At 39.3% G+C, this 17,377-nt stretch overlaps 1 protein-coding gene across 3 annotated transcripts in view; it reads right to left on the reverse strand.

Annotated features, from left to right (window-relative positions):
• Positions 1 to 3,644: 3,644 nt before the first annotated feature.
• ACSL3 (acyl-CoA synthetase long chain family member 3) overlaps positions 3,645 to 17,377 on the reverse strand; it is a 62,962-nt gene continuing 49,229 nt past the window's right edge. For 2 of the 3 annotated variants that reach the window (XM_065074101.1, XM_065074100.1), the window contains exons 10-15: positions 16,869 to 17,041; positions 16,138 to 16,212; positions 15,360 to 15,551; positions 13,984 to 14,098; positions 9,903 to 10,060; positions 3,645 to 7,660 (exon numbers count right to left, since the gene is read on the reverse strand). In XM_065074101.1, the coding sequence (XP_064930173.1) occupies positions 7,497 to 7,660; positions 9,903 to 10,060; positions 13,984 to 14,098; positions 15,360 to 15,551; positions 16,138 to 16,212; positions 16,869 to 17,041 (877 nt within the window). In that variant the 3' untranslated portion in view covers positions 3,645 to 7,496. Of the gene's footprint in view, positions 7,661 to 9,902; positions 10,061 to 10,259; positions 10,453 to 13,983; positions 14,099 to 15,359; positions 15,552 to 16,137; positions 16,213 to 16,868; positions 17,042 to 17,377 lie in introns of all 3 variants that reach the window. The other variant, XR_010474716.1, reaches the window with a different exon arrangement.

The raw sequence follows: 17,377 nt of genomic DNA on the forward strand, positions 1-17,377 counted from the left end.
CAAACAGCTAAAGCTACAAAAGCGGAAAATAAATTCATTCCTGGAACAAGCAGATCCCAAGTACTGGCGAGAATATGAGGGCACAGAAACTGTTCTGCAGTTGCCACTGGAAGGACAACTAAATTTGAGCAAACTGAAGCCAGGCTACCCAGAGCCCACAGTGGCTCCTTGGGTCCAGGACCCAAAGGCAGGCAGCCCTGGGGAAGCACACCTCATCAGCATCACCTTGCCACCTCTGCAAAACATCACAGAATCCACCACTGCACACATCGAGGAGTAACGACATGGGAGATGTTTTTAAAGAAGTATTTGTCAAGTTTATCAAGACTTCCAACAACAGGTCTGGGCAAGAAGCACTAGCATATTTTGCTCACGACACCCCTGGGTGTGTGGGCAGGACCCAACCTGCCCCTGGGACACCAGCATCCCCAGAAGCTCCAGGCTGGTGTGCGCCAGGCAAGGACACCCCAAACACAGGTTCTGCATGTGCAAATATCCCAGCAGTCGCACTAAACCACACGTTTATCATTTATTATTTTCCACCATTGTTATGTGGCACTTATGCAACTTCGGCAAGAAGGGGAGGAAAGAGGCCGCAATGCTGAAAAGGCCAGACTGCTTGTTGGCATTCCCAATTTTCCTGATAATTTTGTTACGCTACTTTAGCTGGAACAGAACAAGTCGTGATTGCAACAAAATTAAGCAAAACCAGTTTCTTTTCCAAAACACCTGGCAATTAATACCCAGCAAACATGGGTGAGATCCAGAGAAGCAAACTGATGATACATACAATTCTTGAGTTCTAGCAATGTTTCCTTGCAGCTTATTAAGGATTCACAACCTACCTTCCAACTGCATCAAAAAATGGCAACTATGCTTTCCAAGTCATTCTTAAATTTCATAAATTATACACTTAAAACTAACCACCAATTCACATGGTACTAGGAATGATATCAAAAATAGTGTTTGCAGCAAGATCCCAGACACAGATCTTATTTAGAAAAAAACTGAACCACATCTCATCAGTGTCATGAAGGTAAACCTCCAAATCAAGGTCTGCATTAACTAGCTAAGCATCCAGGACTTTTTACTAGGTTGGGATACAGTAAGTTTTATGTGAATTTGATACAATACTCTCTTTTGCTATTAAAATTTTCATATTTCAAAATACCACTACTCTCTTTCACCCTCTCTAGGAGCCTGAAGCAGCAGAAACTCTATGAAAACATACGGATCTGGAGGAAGACCTTGACATTTCAGATGGATTAAAGGACATGACCCACCAGCCCTGTTGCCAAACACAGTTACAGTGATTGCATATCAATGGAAAGCCATTTTTTTCCATTTAAACCACTTATGTTACAGTTTTTTCTCAATTACCTGGAAATAATTACAAAATTAAAAAAAAAAAAACAAACAACCAAACAACACACCCACCACTAATACAAAGCATTTCACTTATAGAGAAAACAAATTTTAGATAGCTACTTGCTGAAAGTTACAGGTGACTCTTTTCAATATGTAGTAACTTCAGCAGAGAAAACATTTACAAATTCTCTCTGAAATGTGAGTGACCTGCTCCTGCTGTCCGTCCAGCCCCCACAGCTGGATCCCACCCAGACAGATGTGCACAGAGAGCAGCTCTGGCACAGGAGTGCAGCTGCAGTCACCCACCTGCACAACCTCACTCCTCTGGGAACATTCAGTCTAAATTTCCCCATTTTCACTGGCACCTCGGAAGGCAGGTGAGAACTACTCAACCCTTTCATCCCAAACAAGAAGTATTTCTACCACTGGCTCCCCCAGCACAAAGGCCTGTTTATCCTCTGCTCCCCCAGCTTGCCCAGTGCAGACATATCCACTTTATTTGTATGGTTTCAAGGGCAGAAAAGCAGTAGTTTTCCACACCATTCACCTTTCGTCTGCTCTCACCTGCAAAAGCTGAACTGGTACCCTGGGATGCACCTCAGCACAGGTACAGCTGTGCCTGTGTGAGTTAAACTCTACTGCCAAAAAGAAGTTCTGCATAGATAAATAAAAGATTTTTCAAAAACATGATTCTTAAGATAAAATTTTATAGATTTTTTTTTTACAAATCACTCCAACTATTTGGGTACTCCCTTTCCCTGCTGTCTCCCCTACATTTTTCTGGTGTAGAATAATAGCATCTCAATACTTAAATATTTTTATTTGTAATCCTACTGTATCTGTTATTGGATCCCCTGCCTCTCTAATGACTTCCTTAACATAGTATATCTGAAAACTAAGGCTCCTAAAATGCTTACATGTTTATACTTTCTGAAATTAGTTGCTATAATAAGTTACCTACTATAATAGTTTACTTCTCTGTTGTATTAAAGAACCCCCTAAAGGCATTTTATCATCTGTGGATGTCTAAGAGAGGAGGGGGAAATAATAAAGTGCATGATATTAGCTTAAATAAATTTGAAATTAAAAGTTTCCTTTTTGAAGGAAAGAAAACAAACAATTACTTTGAATATAAGAAAAAATCAGGAGGAAGCTGGAGCCTTCTCATGGCTGATTAAAAGGACAAAAGTAAAAGATCAGCTATGCAACAAGAAGGCTTGAGATTTAGCCAGCACTACGACCCCAGGCATCTGGGGAAGCTGTAACTAAAGACCCAAAAAACAGCAGAAGAGGAGGCATCTGTTGAGATGTTCTCAGTTACCTGGAAATAATGACAAAATCAAAAAGGAGGCACCTGCTGAGATGCCTCCAGGCTGGATAGTTACCAGCAACAGTTTGTGAGCTTGTCATCAAAACCTTTAAATATAAGTGCTTAAGATCTCTTAAGAAGTCCAATTGCAAGCATCTAACATCTCTTTGGGATCTGACCCTTCAGCCCACAAAATTAAAGAAAATTAAAGAACAAATTTAAGTCTTTGTAGACCTGGACAATTAAAAAACAAAGTCAGAAGCATACAGCTTTCCATAAGGTATTTCCATAGCTGGTGCTCTTAGAAAAGGGTAAGTGGCAGATCATACGCAAATAAAACAAACAAAGCAGGACAGAAACTCTCCTGTAACAGGCTAACCTGGTAACCAGCATTCCTGCGTTCATCTTGAAACCGGCGCATTTATTTTGAATATGTGATATGACTTGAAATTATAATTTCAAAAGGCACAAGCTGGCTAAATTCCCACCAGACCAGCTGGTATCATTTCTACTCTGAATCAGCAAGCCTGGCACACACAGCTGATTAACAGTGTAGATACAAAAACTCACTACCAACAATATTAACATCCAGAAAAATACACCAGCAGTATCTGTGTAGCACAAGTGGCTGAGTAGTCAACCAGAATATTCACTACTTGCAAAGCACAAGCACATGGCTATTAACATAGAAAACTTCAAAATACCCAACGCGAGGGGTGCGGCGATGGAGCCTGGTGCAAAAGGTTCCCAGCAACGCGGGGCAGGGAGCACAATGAGGGGACACAGCCGCCACCAGGCAGGTTCCATGGTAATGAAACATTCCGAGCCATCCTAACCCACTGCCCTTAAGCAGCCACATACTCAACTAATGTGATTTAAATTCACCAACTTAGAGCCATAAATTATCTAGGCTCAGACTGGTAAAAACAAAATGCCGCTTAAAAAAACCCAGATGTATGGGGCCTGATTTGTGAAATTAATTTTATTTTTGAAACATGATATCCAATTACAAATAAATAATTCATACAACATAACTCAATTAGGATATACAATGTTCAGGCAGTTCATAGCAACAACCAAGATCACATTGAAAATGAGTTTACATTAAATAACCAATTACAATAATATACAACTGGTCATTCAATTTACATTTCAGCCTGGTCCAAGGTGTATGCAAGTTGAAGGTTGTTCTTCCAGTAAAGGAACAGATGTACACAGTTTTATAGCAAGTCCAAAGTAGTTAATGTCACATTAATAAAAAAATCAAAATGCTGCATTGCATCACCTAAATGTAGTTTTAGTATGGAATAAAAGCTTGTGAATTTTAGCAGGATCGAGGCTATTGCAAAAGAGTCTTGCGTCCTATAGCAATTTCTGCACAAATTTACAAGCTTTACAGGACGTTTTTAACATACGATTCCATACCCTTCTCTCCATCTTGTCTCTAAAAACCTGTAGGATGTAGTAGCATGCTTTGTGTACTCAGCTTCAGTTGCACCTTGTTTCTTGCCTTCACTTCAGCGAAGTATTTTACTGCACAGATCGAGCTTCCCACTGAGGTATGGTCCTGCCTGCGTGTGAACTGCAGCAGCAGCAGCGTTGGTAAACCCGCAAGGTCTTGTCTGACATGTCATTTTTTAATTTCCTAACCTACTCCTGAAACACTACTCTTTGCAAAGAACACTTATGACATCTAGATTGAATTTAGCCTAAAGTCCTGACATATTTTTAAATAACTGTAGGAATTTAAAGGAGATTCAGAGCATCCTTGGAATTTCTTGGTCAGTCATTTTTTATAATGAAACATGTAAATTTTTAGAACAGAATACATAGTTAACAATTTCCAATTATCCAGATTCCTGGGAAGCTTATATTTACAAGAGCTTTGTTTAAAATCCCCCCAGATTTTGGGGCCTCTCAGGTGAAGTATACACCCCTTGTTCAAAGACCGTTTAAAGGTCACAGCTCTTGCCATTACAAAATTCCCCACGTGACAGAGACTGTTCCTTCCAGCCGTGCGCTTTTCCTAATTCACAGCTGTGCACAGCCTCTGGGACACGAGCAACACACTCCAGCAGGTACTTCAGTTCCTCTTGTTACACTGGGCATGGGAAGACACAAAAAAAACCCAGGGAGAATGACCAGGTAAAGTCCTGGCTGGTATGTGATGCATCTACACAGGGTTTCACCAAACTCCCCCAAAGTTGCCTTTTTTGCAGCCTCAACATGACACGGAAGCACTCAGAAATGGTATTAAAGTCTGTCTCTCGTCGTAAGTCAAAAGAAAAAAAAAAAAACATATTCATTGCAAATATTTGAAGCCCATACAAATATTTTAGAAGTCTTTCTATGTTCAACGCTGAGGCTAAAGTTAATGAACTGCTTTACTTCTGCATTCCATTGAAGAAATAAATGTCCACAATGAATGTGATGTCTAAAGACAGAGGAACTATATATATCAACACCCATTTTAAACATATAAAAACTGAACTGTAAAATCAAATACACAGTTAGACTGCAACCCAATCTTGTGACTGGATTCGAAGAAAAATTTAAACTACTATTTCTAAACCATTTACAAAGTTCCATTTACGCAAAGTAGATATAAACCTTCAGCAGAATAAAATTCTAACTTCAGATTTCTTCTGAATTAACCAAAAGCAGATTTTCTTAAATCTGCTGCACAATGCACCAAGTGATATACATCGTACTTCAGCAGTTTATTCATTTTCACTAAAAATCACAAAAAAATATTTGATCAATATGCATCCTGTGCTGAGTACAAACTATTTAAGAACCTGTTGATGGAGCACAGATACATATTTATGTAATTAGTCATGTCTAATATATGGTGTTACACTTCTCTACAGACTTGGCAATTTCCACATTCGGGTTCTTTAGTCATTTTCCAACATCAGCTTTATCTGTATTTGCCAGGTGACATTAATTTATCATCTAGATATATGAAGGCATTAATCTCATAAACGTGGTTCTGATTTCTTTCTGTTGTTCGTATTTCCATTTGACTAGTGACACCAAAATTCAGCATATGGTAACAGTTTCTCATAGGCAGCAGCAGGGGACATCCATGTATAGCGGGAGATGGCAACGTAACATACGATACAGCACAAACCTTCTCTGTGCTTCATCAAAACTAAAGCACAGGGAACCCACCCGGTAACTTCTGACTTCTATGAAACTGCTTTCTATAATCAACAGATTTTAAATGTAACATTAATTTCAATAATATTTCAGAATTTTTTAAATGAGAAGTTGTATATCAAACATCTTCTAGAACTCCGATGTCACAAATGTGGACAGAAGGAACTCCCCAAATTCCCCCACACAAAGCTGCTGCCACCCAGGACTGCTGAGTGCCAAAGCAGGGCACTAAGTGAGCAGAGACCTTGATTTTTAGTACTACAAGTAAACGGTACGCATGAGAGAATAATGTCCAAATTAAAGCCATTTTAATATTTGCTTCATCACAAAGTTGGCTGATATATGCCTTTCACATTCTCAAGTAACTCTGGTTAAAATATTCTTTACAGAAATATATTGAAAATAAAATTGACATCTGAAACAAATCTAATCACTCTCACTTCAAACAATATTCATTTATCTATAGTAAAACAGAAATGAGACTCCCTCCCTAAGTGAGAACTGGGTGTAACAAACCAAGCAACATAAATAGCTCTGGCTGAAAAATAATTCAAATATCTGTTTTGAAAACAAAAAATGCAGAATTAAAGGGAGATTTTTAATGGCACAAAGGGCAGCTAGGCACTGTGTGAGCTGAGAACATAACTGTCATTATGACTTTAAAAATCCCCCAGTAAAATTTGGGTTGCAGCTGGGGCAGAACAGGGGTCTTGCCAGACTTCCACAAGCAATGAAAGAGCAAACCCAGCGTAACATCCAAAACCAGTGAGAAAAGACAAAAGTCGCTACAGTCCCTCTACTAAAAGGATGCTGGTCCAACCTACAAAGTGTTAAGTGAAATTAATGCTGAGAGTTCTTATTAGCTTTACACAACTCAACTACTGGTTGGAACGATCACAAGCCATTTAAAAAAGGAGTTTCTGTATTCAAGAGATTATTCTTAGGTTTAACTTCTGCTGTGTTAATAGCATCTATTAAACAAGCTTTAACTAACACCTGCAAGAGTACCTGTCTTTCTGCAGAGCCGTGCCATTGACCATGTTTTCATTTTCAGGTAAAAATAAAAGCAACCATTAGGCACATATTGAAGGTGTGTTAGACAAGCTGGAATGTCAAACATCTCCCTCAGATTTACACTGAAAAATAGCACAGCAGCAAATAACTCGGTCCTTTGTTCAACAATGATCTTGCTACAAGCATTTTCAATGTACATAATGTCACAACATCAATACCTTCTTGTCTTTAAATAGTTAGGTAAAAAAAGGCCCCCAGTATAACCATTTCTTATATAGCCGAGTTCTCTCTATATACATCCAAATTTTAAAGATACAAATAAAACATTATACAGGATTTATAAATGTTTAAAAACTTGAGGCTTCAGAATCATGGTTTCCCAAAAAGACTCGGGAAAAATCCACAGACTGACAAGGTAGCAGAGAAAACTGGAAAACAGGAGACAGACACAAGTTTGCTGCCGTAACATTTTACTAAACTTGCCAGTCATCATGGTGATGTTATCAGAAATAACAGCTTAAGCTGCAAATGAGGAACGGTGGGTTTGTGTCTTGATCCCAAGTGTTGAGACAGGCAATTCAAGTATTTCCTATTTGATCCAAACTCATTGTAGCAAAGTGGTGCAGAAAAAAAACCAAAAAAATTATTTTCCATTTTTTCCATACATTCGATCAATGTCCGTTTGATAGTATGCTGTAAGCTCTTTGCGTTTTAGTTTGAACGCATCTGTCACTAGACCAGTCTCAGGGGTCCAAGGATCCGGGCTCAAACGAATTTTTACTGGTATTTCAAACTTCTCCAGATTAGCTGCAAAAAGAAACATTTTTTAATATAAAATGCATATGTAACCATTTTTTCTACAGTTAGGCACAAAAGGAGGAACCATATTGTCACACAGAAAAGCACATGACGTAAATGAAAAATTGCTCCTTAAATCCCCCATTGAGCACGGGGCTTTGAAAACCCATGCGGTCACAAGTGGAGTGACAGGATCCACTGGTAACTGCAGTTTCCATAGAAATACTGAAATAAACCCTGGCTGTTTGGGTAACAGTGCATGGAAGTGACAACCTCAAAATACACATCATTGTATCATTCTTATGGTACTCATGTTCTGGAAATACTGTCTTAAAATCCATACTACTTAAGCTGGAAGAAAACCACGGGTTTTTTATTTTTTTTCCTGATTGTCCTAAGTTGTTTGAGGAAACGAAGTTCACACGGTGGCTGTTCCCCTTACTGAAACAGAACAGTGCTCTGCATTTTATACCTCTAGCACAAAACACTGTATCACTTGCAAGAGCTTCTGCTATGGTTTCAGACATAAGAAAAACAAGTAACTTGAAAAAGTAGCCAACAGATGGGCAATATTAAAAAATATATATATTTTTGGATTAAATTAAAAAATTTTAAGAATTATAATTATCCTGTGCAACATGCCATTTTCAGACTTTTCTGCACCTTTCACTCCCCTTGGCACTAAATCACTGGGTTTGGAGGTTTTTTTGCCATTTAGCATTAGAAGTTATAATAGCACTTTAAAAGTAAAGCCTATGATGCCAAAGTGAAAAGCAAAACCAAATACAAAATAACATCAAAATGTACAAAAATGCCTCAGGATTAAATCAAATATTCTATTTCATCAATTTTAACAACGCGTTTAATTCTCTTCAGAATAGTTAGCGCTGCACAAAAAAGGAAAGGCAAGTGACTTTGTCCATGCTCTCCATCAGAGCAGCTCCTTAGAGTGACTCTGCCCATGTGCTCCAGGCAGCGAAGAGAAACGGCCTGGAAACGTGGGGCATGGAAAAACCATCTGCTGCAGGATTGAGACTGCACTCGGAGTACGAGCATGCTCCTGTAACAGATGTCTGCAAATATACCAATCACAGAGCTTAATATATCCACAAGTAATACAGAGAAAAGACAAAGATTCTTGGAAGCATAAAGTTATTTGGGGTAGGGAAGATGAGGACAAATCGCAAAGAGGTGCGGAAGGACATCATGATACTGAGCAAGTGCAAACAGCAGAAAGTGCCCATTGCAGACAACTGTAAATGAGAATGCATATGAAAAACAAATTTAATATCCACAATGACCATTTGAAAAGCATTTTGTGGTCATAGCCAACAGCTTTCTGAAAAAAGCTCAGTGCTTAGTAATGGTCAAAAGCAAATGCAAGGCAGAAATTATTATGAAAGAACAAACTATCCCTGTGTAACTGTTAAATTCTGCACCAGAATCACTAAATAGACTATGACCAATTAGCACGGAGAAGATACAGCTGAGGGTGGAGTATAACAGACACTGAACAAAATCACAACTGCCATTGTGACTGCTCACCGCCTCTTCCATAGAAGAGCTGGGCAGAAGCAAACTGAACAAGCAGATGGCAGCGTTAAAACAAACATGAGGCATTTCTTCAGATAGACACCGCTGAGCTCTGCAACTCCACAACCAGATAGCGTGGATACTGATACCAAATATTTACGTAACTTTGAAATGCGACTAGAAGAGTTAATGGAAAAAAAAAAATACTGAAAATTACAAACTACAAAGACACTGCCTGCAGTTTAGGAAAACCCTCAGATGAAGTCACTGGAAGGTAGGGAAGCCTCTGTCACCATGGGCTTATTTCAACTATGCACAGTACGTAGTAGCATGCGAGACTGTCCCAACATACAAGATGGATCTATATACGACCCACATTCTTTTGGACCAACAGCTAGGGCCACAAGGATACTACAGGACATGTCAAAGAGCATCAGACACACGCACACACACATATTTGGGAATTGAACTGGGCTGAAGTTTGCCATGTTTTTATATTCTTTCCTCAGCTACTGGCCACGGTTTAAAAAAAACAAACAAAGTTACATGAACATTGACCCAACATATGTTCCACTGTCGCTTTTTTGTGTATGAAAATTTCACTTCATATATGTTCTATGAAACAAACACACTCAAGGAAATCTTTTGAGGGCCTACACTCATCTGTTTCAGACACGAGAGTCTGCAAAAGATCCACACTATCTACCCCGGTACTCACCTGCCATGGCAGCCTCGGCCAGCACCTTCAGTACCTCTTTTTCCATTTCAGGACTGTTGCAGATCTCTTCCCAGGTTCCTTTAAATCCTTTCTTTCGAGCTAGTTCTATGAGCTCCTTTTGATTTGGCACAACAAATCCAATCACATAAGAATGGAAACTGAGAAGCATAAGGTACTTTAGTATGAATTTTGTAAAGTTAACAAGTCTTCAAAAATAACATTTAAAGTTGAGGGTTCGCACTTCATACAGAGATATTGCTCTTAATGGCTGGCTTTTGTTCACCTGATAATCCTTCTGAAATAGTACGCAAATTACCCCTGCTTGATTAAAAATAAGTGGAAAGAGAAGCTACTTACCTTACAGCAACTGGATTGCTTCAAGGTGTGCTGTCCATATGCATATTCCACTGTGTCTCATGCTCAAAGCTTTGGGAAGCAGCACCCACACGATGTCACTGCGCCCTGCCTCTCCTCATGTTTTGCATCCCGGTATGAAGACTGGTGTGCGGCTTCCCTACCTCAGTTTCCTCTCAACTGCAGAATCCAGTTACTGTAGAGGAGTAGAGGACTGCAGTGAAGAGGGGTTGGAGAGCAGGTTGTGGAATGAGCATATGCACAACACATCTCAAAGAACGCCTGCTTCTGTAAGGGAAGTGACTTCTCTTTCTCTTTCAAGTCCATACATTCACTCTACTGTTGGCAATCTTTATCTGCTCCTGATATGCCTAGAACACAGGAAGCTGTGATCGCAAAGTCTTTGGATAACACTGAAGAACTGCTTCCAGCTTGTGGTCCTCATCCTGTATTTCTGCGGTTTACTTAGGTGTAAGTATAATTTACATTTCCTCTCTTTAAACTGACTGCTGTTTTCAAGCACACCTCCATCTAGTCAAGCTTGCTCTGAATTCTAATCCTGTCCTTTACTGTACCTTTAGTCCTGTTCCACTTTAACCACTTACAGATTTATTAAATCTTTTCAACTCTCTCCTTCACCAGACAGATCATTAATGAAAAATCCAGACCCTTAACCCCATATGGAGATTATTTCAGCTTATCCTTTAATGGTTCCAATATAATTTTAAAATACTAACTCTACATATCCTTTCAGTTCCTGCACATTGCATTTTTCTCCTTTGCTACTGGTATAAATATAATAGGCATCTGACAGCAGCTGTGAAGACTTTGCAAAAGTCCATTACAAACAGGCTTCCCTGGCACCATCTGCCGACAAGCTCTGCCTTTCAGCCAACTCAAAACTGCTCTCGTTTCTCTCTTAGTAAGTACGTACTTACAGAAAGACTTCAGATTAGCCTCAGTATCACTTACTGCTTGCATCTCACCTTCTGTCTGTGCCTCTCTCAGATTTCTTCCAGCCCACACCCTCATGCTATACTCTGTACTGAACGCTTGGAACTTTGTCTAGGATCTACTCTGTGATGTGTATTATGCATGAAGGCATTCACAACAGAAACAACTCCGGCACTTTGATCCCTGGCTCCTGTAGTCTTTTGATATGCTTAAGGTCATGTCCAGCAATAGTATCTCCAGGGATAAACAGCACACAGAAGTAACCAGTTGGCTGGGTAAGCCTCAAACTTCTGGTTCATCTAAAATTTCGCCTCTTGAGTAGAAGCATATTTCCTCTGGACAAACAGGTTCGTCCTACTGTGCTTCTTCCTAGAAAGAGCACCTTGGAGCTCACAGCTCCTGGAATGTGTAGCTTTTCATTCTATATCACTAAGTTACATCTTCACTTGTTGCAGTTCAAATGCTAAAGCACTGTTTGTCTTGAGAAGTATCCTAATGACTACCTCTTCTCTCTGGAGCAGCTACTTCACCTTCCACTACTGTTCCTTCTGCAGATCTTTGGAATTTGCTACTAGCTTCTTCAGTCTTGGAGGTCATAACAACAGCATGAATTAAGACACTTTCAGAATTTTGTCCTTAGGACCTCCTTAGTCACCTCCTCCACACTAAATGTCTCTCCTACACTAGGCATCCCCATTCCCTTGCTGTGCTTGAGATTCTGCCTGAGTACGGCCCTCAGACATATGGCAAGACATATACAGTGGCACCACATGTCGACAGCACCATCTTTATTCTGTGAAGTCTGGTCCTTATCAGCTCCCCTTGAGCTTCCTGCTGAGAACTCCCTTGTTTTTTTTGCCATGTTTGCTCATTTTTCAGGTAACTGAACTACTAATTTCCCTGACATGATGTTTGAGACCCAGTGAATACATCCTGGATGGGTAAAGTGCTGATAAGGCAGTAGAAGTCTCCTCTGAAGGAGCTCTAATCATGATTCCTTTCAGCAAACATTTTATTCCTTATCTCACAGAGTATTTTGTCTGAAGGAGTCAATTAAAGTAGCTTTTGAGGCTGCAATATCATGCAATATCATTGATTCCCTACCACCATGTTCAGAGAAGCTTTGCACCCCAAGATATAATGTTAAATGACAGATTTTTTGTAAAAGTCTGCCCTCCTTGTCCTTTTGTATGTGAGAAAGACAACAGCTACACATGAAGGACTCCTCTTGCATACAAGATCACCCAAAGTATAAGGAGAGACAGGATATAAGAGAGGCTGTAGGCACTGCTAACAAAAAGTCTCCGAGCTCACACTGCTGAAGTGAGTCTGTACCCACAATGAAATGTGCGTACGGACAATCGTTCAGAGAATCCGTGTTACACAGCTACTTATGCCAAATTACACACACGAAAGTATTAAGAAAAAATACAGCAGCAGAAAAACCAATCTGGAATGTACTTGGATTCTGTTTGCATACTACGTTTAAAAATCACTCATAGGTTTTCCAGCTTTTAAGTAACAGACAAGTCACAGACTATCAGAGTCAAGTGCCTGACACATGCAATGTTATATTGACTTGGCAAAATTAACACAAAATTTAATAGTACAATTCCAATAGTGAACTTTAGTCTTGGAATAGCAGAAATGACCATCTGTAGGAACCTCCTTCTCTACAGATGGCACTCTGAACAGGCACATCACCTCAGGCAGTCAAAGCAAAGACGAGATGCACTCAACGGGTCAAGAGCCACAAATAAACTTAATATAATGGAAGTGTTCTCAGCAGTGGCATGCCCAAGGCACATTAGCATATTGATTCAAAACTGTCAAAATTGAAGTTACAGGATGACTACCATTAGTTTACACCAAAAAAATACCACAGAGAACCAGGTGAACAAACCAAAAGTTAATTTTGTATTTATTACCACTGAGCAATTCTCTGGTCTGCTTGTCCTGGCCTCTTTCAAATAAAGCTATCAAGTGGGGCTGTTTTAGCCATACTGGAAATCAGCATATTTCTGATCGTTCAGAATGACTTTCCAAACATCAAAATGACAATGGGAAAGAAAGACCACCTGAACTATATTTATACATGTATACATTACACACAGGTAGGAAATTCTACAAACAGAAACTTAAGAAGTGTTTGAGCCTTTATATGTCTAATTCACCAGTATGTGTAGAAAGTAAAAAATAAATGATAATCAAATGTCCTCTCTAATTGTGTGTTTGCACTGTAGTTACAGAATATTTTCTCTCAAGCTTCAAGGCTTCTGCTGGTGTACTGCAGGGGCTAAAGAAAAGTATTTTCAGTGTGCAGAGCCAGCTTCTGGGCTGTTGGTGGGGTTTTTTCCCCCCACTTTCCTCTGAAGTACAACAGTACTTCCTCTGAAGAACAGATCACAGCTAAATACAGCAAGGACAAGGTGTCCTAGGGCTTCTACAGGTAATAATCTGTAAAGTGCTTGAGTGACGTCTGTTATGAATGCACTGAGGGCTTAGCTGCTTTTTAGATCAGCAAAAAGGGATTGAAAGAGCCTCATTCTTGGCATTTTCCAACAAATTATGAAAAAAATGGGAACGGAAAAATAAAAACATACATTTCAGATGTTTTAGTTTTCCTAAAGAAAGTTATTCCTTTGTATTGTAAGAAAAATCCTTTTTCAACTCGTTTAAAAAATTCCAGATATTGAGTTGCAAAACTCTTGCTTATGGCTCCAGTAAGACAGACAAAGAATAGAGCGATAACAAAGAAACGGCTGCCTCTTACCTGCTTGCATACACACAAATATTATCTACCAGTGGAAGAGTCTTTAGAGCTGCTTCTACTTTGCCAAGAGAAACATATTCTCCTGCCTGGAGTTTTACCAGATCTTTTTTACGATCTATTGAGGAAAAAAGGAATTACATGTTAATTACAGAACACAAAACTTTAGACAGTGATTCTATTCTTTTCCAAACTGTATGTACAAATGCCAAAAGGTAAGCTGATTCACGTTTGATGACTGTACCAGGAACATTTTGATATCAGGTTTCCAGACTTCACATTTTATCGATTTGTCCCTCACATAAAAGTGAGGGACATTTCAATTCCACACATTTTCTGCCTTTAGAACAGCATTTCCTGCCTTTAGAACAGCATTTCCTACATGATGGCACTGTCACATGAACAGAAGACAACCAGGATTATGCAAAGTCAGTCTTTAGCTAGAAGCACACATATTGTGCTGTCTGGTGCAGATGCTTAAGGCAGGAGTTGCACCATTTGGTGACATTTTGTTATTTAGTCCCAGGCTAAATCCATATTCAAAGAGCAACTGTCCAACTGCTATTTGAAACACAACAATAAGAAACAAAAACTAAGCCCAAAGCACCTGATGTCATTGTACGCAGCCCAAAGGCAGCTGCGATGGCAGCCGGCAGCACGTCTCCTGTGCCACACACCTTCATGCGACTCGGTGCAGCCAGGCAGGCGGTTCTGGGGCTGCCTGACCTGTCCGACCAGCACAAGGCAGCTGTGAGGGGACCCAGGATTCTTCTCATATGATAAACCAAATAAGCTTAGTTTTCAGGATTAAAGAGCACCCTGAACCACCCACTGACTTCAAGAAAGACACCTGGTAGCTTATAGGTCACCAATTTTTGTGCCTACAGGGTCAAAGAATTACGAGCCTATCACAGGCTTATGTATAACACCTTTACCTTAGTATACTTTTCCCCCAGCTCTTTTATGATAAAGGAACATTCTTCTTATAAAAGAACGGCCAGATTAAAAAAAGGCTTATTTAATTCCTGAGCACATATTACCAAAAGAGCCCTTTCACTGAACCAAATTCCACACTTCCAAAATCATAAAATCCAAGGCAGCTTGTCTAACTCAAGTAGCCAATCTTTAACTCTTTAATTACTACTCAGTCTCACTAACAGAGTAGAGTTAATGTTAAGACTGTTTTAAAAGGAAGCCAATTGTTTGAAAAGTCAGCTTTTAAAATACGCCATCAAGTTTACACTAACACATCAGAATGTACCTTGGACGTATGGCAGGGGTTTGGATTGCATGCCAAGATATGGTGGGGTTCTTTTTGTTAACTATAATATCTAGAAACCCTGAAAAACATATACTTATCCCTTAATTTATTAACTCACCAATAATTTTTAGACATCCATCTTGATGAAACTCTCCAATGTCTCCAGTATGGAGCCACCTCTGACCATTCTCATCAACAGTGAAATCTTTTTTGGTCCGTGCTTCATTTTTGTAGTAGCCCACAGTCACATTTGGCCCTCCAATGAGAATCTCACCTCTAGGATATGGTTTATCAGTGTTGTAGTATCCACCTAAAAGTATGGTTTTGATTAAGTTAACAAGAATTAAAATACTCTAACACAAGAATTCCTAGATTCAATATTTAAATATAGAACAAAACACTTTAGTGAGTCCTTAGCCAAAGTTACCACTTGCATGAATAGTTCAGCAAGAGAAGAGGTGGTTCCAATTCTTTTCCCTATATGAACAGCTATTTAACGTGTATTTACAGAGAAATTCACATACATACAGAGAGCAAATGCCACCTCCAGGCAATCTTTCTGCCAGGACTAACACGCTTCAGTTTCATATGGGCTTGAATTAATAAATAAATAAATAATTTTAAAAACAGATAAATTTCCTCTCATATTTTAGGAAATTTAAAAAAACTATGAGGTTTCACATTAGCCCAAAACACCTTTAAGTATCATGTGTTTCTACTCTACAACACACAAAAGCCTATAGTGAAAGGAATTCACCTAATTACATATATTATGATGACTACTTTTAAAATTATTTCCTAATGGCAACAGAAGGTATCATGCATGCACTTCAGCTGAAGTCTTCTGAATCCAGCACCTCTCAGACAAACATATAGGACCTTTCTTGCAAACTCACCTTCTTCCCAGTTCAGTAACTTGATTTCACAACAGACTAAAGGTGCTCCCACTCTCCCTGTACTGTAGTCACAAGCTAGAGTTAAAAAAAAGCATTTTTCAGAAATAAAAAAAAAGAAGTTGTCATGCACCTTATTTAGTGAAAATTAACTATTTGTTTCTGAACTTTAATTCATAAAACCGAATTTCCACAAAAAAACCCCACACATCACAGAAGTTTGTGGATCACCAATGAACATAATACACATTCTACAAGTCAGCATAACCTAGCCATGAACATTAGATAGTCCTCATACAATTCCCAGGTAAATCACACCACTGACAGAAAATAGCAGCTCTGTTTCTGTCACCACTGGGTGCGAGTGAAATTTTAGGACTTAAAGGTAACCAAAACTATTAAGTCCCATTACATGGAACTAAAATCAGGTGCAGGCTCTTACATTCCATTTTTAATATTCCTAGTATTCCTGTATACTCATCAAAATTAGAAATAATTTATTCAGTTCAACTGGCATAAATGCCAAGATCCCATTCCCACTATCACAGGTTTCTCTATCACAAATGAGAACGTTCATTTTATATGTAGGTCACCAGCTTTAGCACAGTGAGTCAAAATGAGCACTCCTACTGTTTTACACATTTACGATTACAAGTAGTCCCCAGGATGCCCCAGTTACGCTTGGTGGCACAGGGCAGATGTACAGACTGGCACAGATGACCCCGCTCACGCACCTTCCATGATGGTGCCGGCTCCGGCCGATTCCGTCAGCCCGTACCCCTGACCCACGGGGCAGCAGAAACAAATGTTCATGAACCGCTGGGTCGCTGCCGAGAGCGGAGCTCCTCCACAAAGCAGGATGCGAAGCTTCCCACCTAGCAGCATTCGTACTTTCCGGAAAATAAGGCTAAAACGCAAAGATAAGAGTATGTATCTGTTGCTTAAAAACAAAACAAGACAGTACCTAATTTTGTATCTGAACTGAAAGTTTCTATCATCTGAACTTCTATGGCAATGAAAATTTTGACGTAGCACAATGAAGTTTTCAAAAACACAGGCACAGATTTCTAAGCTTGTTTCCAAATTCTAATTTGAAGATGGGTTAAATGTTTTAAGAGCATAGATTTAAAGTCCTGTGATTTTCTCCCCAAAATAATTTAAATAAGCTGTATACATTTTGCAACTATATTATCCTTTAATCTCACTAAAGTTGGAATCGATCCTTATGGGTTTCTTCTAACTT

The sequence above is a fragment of the Columba livia genome, chromosome 9 (genome assembly GCF_036013475.1).
Source record: "Columba livia isolate bColLiv1 breed racing homer chromosome 9, bColLiv1.pat.W.v2, whole genome shotgun sequence".
NCBI classification, from domain to species: Eukaryota; Metazoa; Chordata; class Aves; order Columbiformes; family Columbidae; genus Columba; species Columba livia.